This window comes from Helianthus annuus, chromosome 10 (genome assembly GCF_002127325.2).
Source record: "Helianthus annuus cultivar XRQ/B chromosome 10, HanXRQr2.0-SUNRISE, whole genome shotgun sequence".
NCBI classification, from domain to species: Eukaryota; Viridiplantae; Streptophyta; class Magnoliopsida; order Asterales; family Asteraceae; genus Helianthus; species Helianthus annuus.
In genome coordinates this window covers 159,004,210-159,016,713 of record NC_035442.2, presented here as the reverse complement: position 1 = coordinate 159,016,713, position 12,504 = coordinate 159,004,210, and the positions used below count along the sequence as shown (strand labels likewise).

Below are 12,504 nucleotides of genomic sequence, written 5' to 3'. Positions count from 1 at the left end.
TCTCGACAGCTCAAGATCCACGAGAAGAACTATACAACCCATGACCTCGAGCTAGGCGCGGTTGTCTTTGCATTAAAGATTTGGCGACACTACCTGTATGGCACTAAGTGTACAATCTACACTGATCACAGGAGTTTACAACATATCTTCAATCAGAGGGAACTTAATATGCGTTAACGCCGATGGGTAGAACTCCTCAACGATTACGACTGTGAGATTCGTTATCACCCAGGCAAGGCAAATGTGGTTGCCGACGCGCTCAGCAGAAAGAGTTATGTGCTCAGTATCCGAAACGTTCAAGCCCAGCATAACCTCGAAGCCCTTATTCGTGAAGCTCAACATGCTTGTTTTAACGAGCGTACATTGAAGAAAGAGAGGATCTATCACGATGGAGCTCAGTTAGTAAGCAAATCAGATGGGATTTTCTACTATCTGGACCGAATTTGGATCCCTAAGCGGACCGATTTGCGAAAGATTATCATGAATGAAGCCCACAAATCCCGATATTCTATTCATCCCGGTGCCGATAAAATGTACCAGGATCTTCGTTACAAGTACTGGTGGCCGGGTATGAAACGTGATATTACTCTTTACGTTGGAAGTTGCTTGACCTGCGCGAGAGTCAAGGCGGAACATCAAAGACCTTCTGGCTTACTCGAACAACCACCGATACCTATATGGAAGTGGGAGAGTATAGCTATGGATTTCATAACGAAACTCCCGCCCACGCCATCAGGTCACGACATTATTTGGGTTATAGTCGATCGACTAACAAAATCAGCCCACTTTCTGCCGATACGAGAAGACTATAAGGTGGAACGACTAGCCCAGATCTACACCGACGAGATCATTTGTAATCATGGTATGCCTCGCGACATTATCTCTGACCGTGATGCTCAGTTTACTTCTCGATTGTGGGAAACCTTTCAAGCGGCTCTTGGTACGTCGCTTAATCTGAGTACTACATTCCATCCACAAACCGACGGGCAGACTGAGAGAACGATCCGTACTCTTGAAGACATGCTCCGGGCGTGTGTCATAGATTTTGGTGGTAGTTGGAACAAACACCTGCCACTAGTCGAATTCTCGTATAATAACAGCTATCATGCCAGCATCCAGATGGCACCCTTCGAGGCTTTATATGGAAGGAGATGTCGATCGCCTATTGTGTGGCACGAGATCGGTCACTCATAACTAACCGGTCCCGAGATTATACAAGAAACGACTGACAAAATCCACCAAATTCGAGACAACTTGATGAAAGCTCGAAGTAGACAGAAAAGTTATACCGATAGAAGACGCAAGCCCCTTGAATTTGACCTTGGCGACTACGTACTCCTAAAGGTATCACCTTGGAAGGGTGTAGTCAGATTCGGCAAGAAAGGGAAACTAGCGCCTCGATATGTTGGACCTTTTAAGATTCTGGAAAGAATCGGAAAAGTCGCCTACAGACTCGAACTACCGGAGGAACTCAGTAACGTCCACCCGACTTTCCATGTGTCTAACCTCCGAAAATGCCTTACTGATCACGATCTAATCGTACCACTCAACGATCTTCAGGTCAACGAAACCTTACACTTCGTGGAAAAGCCTGTCGAAATCATGGATCGCCAAACCAAGCAACTCAGGCGCTCACGCATCCCTATCGTGAATGTCCGATGGGAAGGCAAACGAGGCGCAGAGTTCACTTGGGAACTCGAAAGCGACATGAAGGCCAAGTACCCGCAGTTGTTTAAATAGATCTGAAGCATCAAATTGGTAAAACGGCTCACGGTGATGTTCAGCTTCGAGCCTAATTTCGGGACGAAATTCCCTAAACAAGGGGAGGCTGTAACACCCCGTGTTTTCGAATGTCAAAGTCAAAGTCAAAGTCCAAGTCAACTTTGACTTCTTTGACTGTTAATGTTTCTTTTTACTTTTGTATTATGTGGAGTAAGTGTTGTCTAAATAAAATGATCGAATGTTTAATCAATGCCACCGATTTACGACTGTGAAAAGTAGGAAGTAACAATGCGATAAAGTTAATCAATCAATAATCAAGTTAATCGACTCATCAATCATCGAACTCGTACCTTGAATTATGCGAATTTTGGTATTGCTATATGTGTGTGTGCCTTATGTGTTACTTGTGCATGTTTACTTTATGTCTTGTGTGGTATTCAATCGAAACTCGAAAAGCAATCAACTCAATCGAAACCGACATCGAAACATGACTTATAGATGATTGTATGTTAGATATAGTAGTTGGGACTGAAAGTAATTTGACTAGGAACTCTATCTTATTCGAAACGTCGTCCATCGAAATCGAAACATCGAAAATCGTCGCGAAACACTCAAGAAGGTGTTCCTGATCGAACAGGAATCACCGATCGAACAGGCTAGCCGATCGAACATGCTGTTCGATCGAGCAGCCCAGCCGATCGGAGGTCCTGGCCGATCGGCTACCACTTTCCTCTTTTGGAGCCTATAAATAGCCCTGTCATTGTCACTCTTTCCACTTTTGGAAAGCTCTGACCGAACCAGCCCTTATTCTTCACCTTTTCTCAGATTTCTCTAAACTCCGGTAAGTTTTCACTCTAATTCTTGTACGTTTTTGATCATTACACAATTCTACACCTTTCTATCTTTCAAAACTTGATTTCTAACCGTGAAATCATCAAGATCTAAGTGTTCTTGGGTGATGTCATCATGGTGTTCTTGAAGAACATCATACTTTGGCCTCATTCAACAGTGAATAGCTTAGATCTGACCGATTTCCACATAAACAAACTAAGATTTGTAAGAATCTTAACATTTTCATGGTAAAAAGGATTGAAAGAAGGATTTCCAACTTTCTTTCAACTCTTTTACACTCAAAACCTTAAAACCGATAGAAACGGAGCTCGAACCAACTAACTAATCATTCTAATAGTCAAGAGGTTCAAGATTCGGATTCTATCTACGAGGTTCACCGATTTCAGGTTAAACACCAAACTACCGTTCCGAACAATTCACCGGCCGGACTTGGGTGATTCCTGTCCGAACCGGTGAAGCAAGTAAGAACCCACGTTCTACGGTTTAACTCGCTATCAATCAAACAGCCAAGTGTTAGACGAAAGGCCGACCAGGTCAGACTTTGCTGGCCGAACGGCTAGGCTGTTCGAACGAACAGCCCAGCCGATCGAACATACCAGCTGATCGGCCGGGCCAGCCGATCGGCTAGCGCATGGTCCCACACCTTTTCAAACTTCATGAAGTATGCTATTGACGAAGTGATGTTCGATCGAATATGCTACTCGATTGGTAAACATTACTCTTCGGATCATGAGATACTATGCTTCAACACTTAATCGATTTCGCAACTCGTTCGTAGTATGGAATGCCAGCCGATCGAACAGGCTGTTCGATCAAGTGACATCCTGCTGAGAACTACTGCTGAAGTTCCTAGCCGATCGGCTAAGCCGGCCGATCGAACAAACCGTTCGATCGATCGACCTGAAAGGTAAAAACACTTCAGTGTTCTCAAATACTACAACGAAAACTTCAAAAGTTCAAACCATCATACACAAACACATCAGAGGAAGGAACAATCCACTCGAATGGTCCAGCCGACCGAGCCTACCAGCCGATCGAACAGGACTGTTCAAACGGACTTTCAAGCCGATCGAACAGCCCGTTCGATCGAACCTGCTGTTCGATCGGCCAGGCTATTCGATCCATTCACACTTGTTTACATTTCCGCGTTACTCATCATAATGCTATCGAACTATTCAGGCTAACCCTACTCTCAGCGCTCCCTTCAATCCATAATCAAATCACTGTGAGTATACTCGAACCCTTTTTGCTTTAGCACTTTTGGGTGTTACATACGTTACTTATCAAAATCACAAACGAACACACTATTCAAACTATTTGAACGCTAACCGATTGCATGTATTACCTGATTAAATGAATGCTTGTTGTTATGTTTACACGTGGAATGCTGTCTACCTGCCTTAGCAACATAGTACTATAGTTTGGACTCAGCGCCCGTTCACACGGGGGTTGTTAAGGACAATTACTTGCATGGATTACGGTGGTAATCATGTATTGCGAACTGTCTCGGACACTCAACCCGCAGTCGTTGGTATCGATAGGTCCATGTGATAATTAACATGCATCCTTTCTCTCAGTATACGTGCTGGTTATGCGTAAACTATTCGAATTCTATATGCTATTATCAAACTTGTATGCTCACCTTTACATTATATGTATTGACTTTATTTTAACGTATGTGACAGGTGTTTAGGATGCTTACTTGCTTTATCTGCTGTGAAATCGAGGCTAGGAAAGAGTCTAGAAACCAAGACAATTTATATTTATGTATCTAAATCTGAGTTGTCGGAACATGTTTTGTTTGAAGGATATCAATGTCTGTAATAACTAAATTTATCTTATGGGTCACGGTATGGGACGTGATACTTAAACTATTCGGTAATAATAGTTGTTATGGAATTTCTTTGAACAATCTGTTTCGCTCAGTGCCATGCCCCGATGATTCCGCTATCGGTTGGGGTGTGACATAATAACTTAACCATTTGTTGAGAATGAAGGTCCATGGTCAACGAACTAATTCTTGGTAATTTAAGTTTTAACTAATTCTTGCCTTTTATATTGTTCTATTTTCACGCATTCCATCAGCCTCATCTACGAGGACAACATTGGTATAAGGAGAGTTGAACACTGACGATGACACAATTCCAAACACAATGAACGTGTCACAGATCAATATCATGAACAAAGGCATAATAGATAAGACGAAAGCCACAATGATATAATGCGTAGAGAGCATGCGTAATGCATATTTGATGAAACATTCCACACACATTCTCTTTTGTTTATCGTACATTGTTACTTGGTATTTTATTTGCTATCTATGTTTTTATATTTTAGTATTTAAATGGTCCACTTAAAGACTCAACGAAATTTTAGTTATCGAAATTGTCTCCATGCTTACCTTTTTGGTTTTAGGCATATCATATGTGTCTGTGTTAGTGTGAACCCATTTGAGGAGTTAATAATATACATGTAAATGTAAATAAAACTTTTTGTTATTACAACAATTAAAAACCCATCCATCGGACGGGTATTAAACTAGTTTCTTATGACTATGGTTAGTAAGGGCATATTACCGTATTTACTTTAGTTTTAATTTTTGTGCTCAATAAAGTATAGTTTTTTTAAACAAGCCCACACCCCAAAATGTAGGCACCAAGAATCATATTTCAATGACACACCTTTTAAATATTGCTTTGGAAATATTGACAAAGGTTAAGGTAAATTTCAAATGTTATCAATTCTCATAGTTCCAATTTTTATGTTACTTTCTACGAGTTATCGTTAGTAAGGTGGCAATTTTTACCTGCTACTTAGACTAGGGGTGTGGAGGGGTTTGGGTTGGGGGCATTGCTCGACACTTGGCAGGTGTGGGCTCCACCAGTCCACACCCAAAAAAGTAGGGTGTGGAAGGGGCGTGGCCCGGCGTTGGGGTGCCATATGGCACCTAATTTAACCATTGCCAAAAGGTCATCAACACCCAGCCAACCATTACCAGACACGTCACCCGAGGCCAGCGCCCCACGCCAAACACTATTGCCACTCCAAGCTGACAACGCCCACCAAAACGCCAACCCGGGGTGATGTACCCGGCGTTAAAGGGCCAACAACGCCCTTAGCTACGCCCACACCCACCAGTCTTAAGAACGGGTAAAAAAAAAATTGCTTAAAAACAGGCTTGTTAAATGCTTCAAACGGGTTAAAACTTGAAAGTGTATTTTTAATGCATAAATCATCCCAAATCGTTTTACTAAGAACAAATTAGATTATTACTAAAATATTATAGTTTTTATAATTATATTTGACTTCTTAATTATATTTAAAAAAATAATTTTGGAAAAAAGAAACGTTGTTTCTGGCCATCAAACCTGGCATGTTTCGACCCTCACCAAAAATCCAAATCAATACTTCAATACTACCATTTCATGTTTTATTTCAATATTTTCATTTAATGGATATTTTTTTTAATATTTGCAGGTCCCAGTTGATATAACAACAGATTTAATTCTTACCTATTTAGTGCACAAAAATTAACACCATTATTTGTCTGTCATCGTTTTGGGTTTGCCAATGACTTTATTCACTATTTGGTTATATTTCATATTTTTAAGCTAAATAGGCTTGTTAGATTAAAGGTCTGGTACAAGAAATCTGATCTATTACAACTGCTGGTATCACAAGTTCAGGTCTTTGATGCTACTGGGTCTCGGAGCTTGTTCAGGCTGCATTGCTATGGCCGCTGAGAGCTGGACGCATCAGACTTTCATATGGACCTGGTTGCATTATTGGAACAAGCTTGTTCTGTACAGTCTGCAGACTGCAAGTATAAAGCTCCTGCTGCACTGGACGGGAGCTTCAGGCTGCTTTTATATGGCTGTTAGAAGCTGGTCGCATCAAACTTTACTCCGGACCTGCATTGGTAGGATTTTTACTGGAAAAGGTCCTGGTTTATACGTTTGGGCTGGTCATCTTTTAAAGGCCCAGTGCTGGTTTATTAGTCAGACTCAAAGGGACTAGGATTGGGCTGTTATACTTCGCCGTAAAGTGCTGAAATACAGGGATGTGCTGCTGTGTCTGGGATGTTACGGGGGAATGCCCCTTGATGGTGTAATTTTTTCATTGTGTGTTATATAGTTTGCCGGGCGATGCCCTTTAACCAAAAAAAAAAATGTTTATATTAAAAACCAACTCCTTCCCCCTCATTATTCATCCTAGCCAATGACGCGCCGTCATGTGGTCGCGTAGCTCCTCTCTGTTTTATTTTCCTTTTACGTTTTTTGTGTTTTAGTTTTCCTTCCCTTAACAAGTACACTGCATGCCAATACAATAGTGATACTCCCGCAACACGTGAATGTATGGAATATTAGTTGTGGTTCGTAATGACATCATAATTGAATCTCATATCAATCGTGACACCCGCCGCAACGCGCGGGCATTCCCACTATTTTACTACAACTAACTTCTATTTTGTTTAATCGTTATTGTGTTTAATTACAATTACCACATGACAACTTTTTGTTCAATTTTGTTACCATTAACAAATAAATATATATCTTACTAGTTACTACAATTATAAATATTCAACAACATAGATAACCATTAAACATAATAAAATAAAATATAGTTCTGAAACTGTGCAGGGTAAATAGTAGGGTGGCGAAACTTGACTCTTACAAATAACCAAAGGACTTAAATTGTCACATACATACCCTTAAAACACAACAAACTTTAACAACACCCGCCTCCTTCCTTCTCTTCTCCACCAGTTAGGGTTTACTACATTAGCTAGCGGCAACAACAACACACACACACACATTCATTCCATTTGCTGCTGCTGCAATGGGTAAATCAAAAAGCTCAAGGAAAGGAAAGAAAGCATGGAGATCGAACATCAGCACACAAGACATCGAAGATTTCTACGACAAATCCACCAAAGACGCCCTTTCTGGCGGCTCTCTCACCCAACTCCCTAGCGACTCTCTCTTCTTCCTCGACAAATCCAGAGGTTACTACTTAACCAACATCATCTTCTTCTTCTTCTTGTTTCTGTTTTATGTTTTCTGTTTTCGTAATTGAATAATTTGTGGGTTTTTGTGGTTAAAGATCTTTCTGTGAAGCGTAAAATTGACAAAAGCAGAGAGAAGATATTGCGTGTTGATAGCATACTACAAAAGAATTCTTTTGTGAAACCTGTGCCATCATCCAATACTAAAAAGTGTAGGAATTATAAACAGAAAGAGCTTAAAGCTGAAGCAACTTCTTTCAAGAAAGATGCTTCCACCATGATTGATATATGGAATGATCAAGGTTTAAGTTTTACCTATTTCTATTTCTATATCAATATCTTTTTTTTTTGTGTTGAAATGAAATTTAATTAGTTATTATTATTGTTTATGAATGTGTGTTTTGTATTTCAGGTGATCATGCTGTAAAGAAAAGAAAGGTAAAAATTTTACATTTATGTGTTGTATACTAGGGGTGTGCACGATTTGCTTTGGTTATTAGCATTATCTTAATTTAATCGGTTCGGTTTATTAGGTTAATTTGTCTGTTTTCGGTTCGGTTCGGTTAATAACCAAACCAAACATTGGCTAAATTTTTGTTTAGTAATACATGTAATGGAGGTATAAATACATGAAATAGATATATAAATACATGAATTGTATACTAGGGGTGTGCACAGTTCAGTTATTAGCTTTATCCGTAACCGTAACCAAAGTCATCGGTTAATCGGTTTGGTTTGTTAGGTTAATTTGTCGGTTTTTGGTTAATTTCTGTTAATAACCAAACCAAACATTGGCTAAAATTTTTGTTTAGTAATACATGTAAAGGAGGTATAAATACATGAAATAGATATATAAATACATGAATTGGATGTATAAATAAATAAAATAGAGGTGTAAACACATGAAATGGAAGTATAAAACATGAAATAGAGGTTTACAAGCTAGAAATACATGAAGATTTAGATGGTTCGGTTCGGTTAACCGATGATGCAAAAAATATTCGATAACCGATTTTCGGTTAATATCGGTTAACGGTTCGGTTATTGCTCACCTATACCTGTTTGGTGATGCGGTTTTATTTTTGGTTATCTCACTTTATTTTTCGTGGATGATTATGATAGGTTTCGAATAAGGCTATTGTTATTCCTGCTGTGGAAGTAGAGCCGCCTGGATGCTCATACAATCCAACATCTGAAAGTCATCAGGTTACATGCTTATATATTACTTAATTATATATATATATTAGATATATGGTTATGTACTTTAGTGGTATGTTTGAATTGTTTGGCTAACTTTTATTGTTTTTTTTGCAGGATTCATTGGCTCAAGCTGTTGCAGATGAAATGCAGAAAGTTTATACGAAAGAATTGCGTCCAGCACCTGTTCCTTTAACTGTTGAAGGGGGAGTTGTAGATGAGGAAGATGTGGGTATCTTTAATTTTTTTTATCTGTAATTGTTTTAGAATTAGGTTCAAATAGATACCTACTTCAAGCTTGGTTTAAAAAAGCGCGCCTTAAGCGCGCGCAAAGCGACCCTTAGGCGAGCTCTGTACAAAAAGCGTACAAAAAGCGAGCTTTTTTGGAAAAAAATCCCACTGAGGCGCACGCTTCTTGTACAGAGGTGTTTTTGTGCTTTAACTTGTTATACATGTAGCTAAAATGGTTGTACATATAAGTGATTTATACATTAAATCTTATATAAACCTTATTTATAACTATATTTTGGGCAAGGAATGCTAAAAATCTATAGGATATATAAAAAAATATATAAGCACTTTGCGCCTTACGTACAAAAAGCCCTCCGCGTTTGCGATTTGCGCTTTGATTTAAGACCTTGTTGCTTTTGTGCATAGTTGTTAATTGCGACCATAGCAGTCGCTATAGCGCGCTTTATGGCGATGCGACTATGTGATCGCTATGTTGCTCATGGTGATGACGACACCTCTCGTCTGGGCTTTAATAATAAAATAAAAAAAAATTGCATAAAGGTTAAATTGTGCAAAAACTGGCCCACGCGGGCCTGGGGTTTTCGGAGCTGCATTCGTGTCCGCAGGACGTGCGGGCATGCACGAGTTCAATTAAATTCCAATAACATATATACAAGGGTATTTTGATGTAATATACATATAAAAATTTTCAAAAATCTTTTTCTAGTGTAATCGCTATTTATAACATAGTCGTCGCTATTTGTCGCTATTCGCTACGTAGCCTATAGGTGCCTTGTCGCTATTTGTCGCTATTCGCTATCGACAACTATGCTTTTGTGCGCTTCGCGCTTTTTTAAACCAAGACTTCAAGTGGATCCGTAATGTTAGAAAACTTTGCAGAGGTATTTTCTAGATGCGGATAATGAGAGTGATGATGATGTTGAGGGGAAGGATGCTGATGAAAATGATGATGCAGATCTTGAGAAGAGGTATGCCTGTTATTTTAGTAGTTTATGAGAACAAGGTGATGCGTTTTTAATTAAATGACTTCACATGTATGGTTTTGGTTGACATTGTGTTGTAATTTTTTTGGAGATGCCATTGTGGAATTGTTTAGGGAAAAAATGCAGTTCAACTAACAAAATTATTAAAAGTTAAACTTTACAAATTTTATATTAGTTCTTAGAAACTGTTTATGATCACAACTGTTTCATATAAAGGCTTCACTTACCCAAATATTACAAACAGAGCATCAGTTTCCGCCATTTTTATTAACCAAATAGGAAAACACATGCTTCAAGTATTTATAGTTCTATACCCATATTGATAGCCTATCCATAATGGATCCGGCTAGGGTGCCAAACTTGGTTTTAAAATGCGCGCATAATGCGCGCATAATGCGTGATGCGCCTGTTGCGCTAGTAAGAGCGCATCACAACACCTGATGCGTTGCGTTTACATGATGCAGTGATATTGCGACAATTTCGCGTAATGCGCCCTTCGCAAAATGCGCCATGATGTACGCATCATTGTTTGTTATGTTTTTTCCCAGATTTTATGAAATGGGTTGGGTTTTTTCAATAATTAATATTTTAGCATGCTTGATTTGAACCATTATGGTTCCTAAACACTTTTTATGGTTCTAGAAACATTTTAAGAAGCTTGATTTGAACCTTGGTTTTAAAATGTGCGCATTATGCGCGCATAATGCTTGATGCGCCCGATGCGCTGATGAGAGCGCATCGCAACAGCTGATGCGATGCGTTTACGTGATGCGAGAATATTGCGCGCATTTCGCATAATACGCTCATCGCATAATGCGCTCTGATGCATGCAACATTGTTTCTTATGCTTTTTTTCCAGATTTTATGAATTGTGTTCGGTTTACTCCATCATTAACATCTTAGTATGCTTGATTTGAACCAAAAAGCACAACTCTTATCTTCTAGTTACGTCATTTGTTTTACTTTAAGTATGTTTTTATAAGTTTTTATGTATAAATAATTTTTAAATATTTTTTTATAAAGAACGCATCACATACGTGATGCGCTCGTATCGCACATCACGCATCGCGCATCAGATTTTTGGACTAAACGCATCGGAGCGCATCACGCAATTTAAAACCAAGATTTGAACCAAAAAGCACAATTCTTATCTTATTATGCTTTACATAAATTTTAGATTATTATTCTTACATTTCAATCAAGCAGAAAAGGCGTGATTTGTATTAATAAAATGCAAAGATTTCATGTTCAAATTGTATTTGTTGATATATTGGTTTAGTTAAAATTGATATATTTTTAACAATTTGATGATATATTGGTTAAGTTAAAATTGATATATTTTTATCTTATAACCATGCATGCAGGCCTTTAAAAACAAAGAGGGTAACAAGAGTACAGCTGAATAAGAGGGCTAGAAACAAAGAAAAATTGAAGATGGAAGCAGAAGCCAAAAAGATAAAAGACTTCTCTAAAGATCTCGACAGGTTAATTGCCTTTTTACCCATTTTTGCGAGCTGTTGTTATATTTATCTAACTTGTATTTTTGGTTCAAATAATGCAGCTTACCAAATATAATTGATGAGATAGCCAGGGAGGATGAAGAGAAAAAGAAACGACATCTTCGTTGTGTTACCGCTAAACAAGAAAGACTAAAGTCATGCCCACCACGTTTAGGAAGGCACAAGTAAGTAATATTATATTATTTTTAGTGCGAAGTTAGTTGATGGTATCTTATTTGATAAATTACATTTCAGATTTGAGCCTGCGCCTGTTCAAGTGTTGCTATCTGAAGAGATTACCGGTTCTTTGAGGAAGTTGAAGGTATAAAAAAAGCAGCTTAAAACTACCTTTTGACATTAATGGCGTTGCTAAGTGCAAAAGATTCTTCATCTTATTATTGTAGGCATGTTGTACCCTAGCTAGAGACCGATACAAGAGCTTTGAGAAAAGAGGAATAATCGTCCCTACAGCTAAGAGTGGCAGGTATTATTATATCATACCTGTTAAAAAGGTTTTTTTTTTTTTTTTTTGTGAGGTTTCCATGCAGCCCGTTTATTAACAATTTGTTGAATATATATGTGTAGGAAATAGAAGTATCTGCATGAATGGCTGGCAATCAAGCGAAATGAGAGATGAATATGCCAGTCAAAGCGCTCGGTCCTTTTTGGCCAACCGGTTTTGTATTCTAATTTATTTCTTTACTTGAAAAGCTATGAATGGTTTTCTTGTTTCTTAATCCTCAAAAGCAATGTATCTTACACAGAAGACAAAAGGATTTCCGTTTTTTTTGGGTTGATTAAGATTAGTTTTTATTTTTGCCCTAGTTCCTATATATGCCATAGTTGCAACCATAATTGCCATTGCTCATAATAACCTGAGAACAATTATAACAATTCCCGCATGAAAAATGATGAATTATTATTAACTTTTTGATACGCACTAAAAGGAAAAGAAAGAAGACTATAAATAGTTACTACAAAAACACTATTTTAT

At 38.4% G+C, this 12,504-nt stretch overlaps 1 protein-coding gene across 1 annotated transcript; it reads left to right on the top strand.

Annotated features, from left to right (window-relative positions):
* Positions 1-7,298: 7,298 nt before the first annotated feature.
* Positions 7,299-12,334, top strand: LOC110886190 (ribosome biogenesis protein NOP53). The gene is made up of 11 exons (XM_022133956.2): positions 7,299-7,579; positions 7,678-7,881; positions 7,992-8,017; positions 8,702-8,785; positions 8,894-9,004; positions 9,908-9,996; positions 11,376-11,495; positions 11,573-11,695; positions 11,766-11,832; positions 11,915-11,994; positions 12,096-12,334. The coding sequence occupies exons 1-11, from the start codon at positions 7,414-7,416 to the stop codon at positions 12,100-12,102; spliced, it is 1,077 nt and encodes a 358-aa protein (XP_021989648.1). The 5' UTR covers positions 7,299-7,413; the 3' UTR covers positions 12,103-12,334.
* Positions 12,335-12,504: the final 170 nt, after the last annotated feature.

What these genes read in the sequence shown, in the direction of transcription:
- LOC110886190 (XM_022133956.2), top strand. Translation starts at nt 7,414, where the DNA reads ATGGGTAAATCAAAAAGCTCAAGGAAAGGAAAGAAAGCATGGAGATCG. An exon ending in CTTCCTCGACAAATCCAGAG is followed by an intron (nt 7,580 to 7,677) that starts GTTACTACTTAA and finishes TTGTGGTTAAAG; the next exon opens with ATCTTTCTGTGAAGCGTAAA. An exon ending in GTTCTTTGAGGAAGTTGAAG is followed by an intron (nt 11,833 to 11,914) that starts GTATAAAAAAAG and finishes TTATTATTGTAG; the next exon opens with GCATGTTGTACCCTAGCTAG.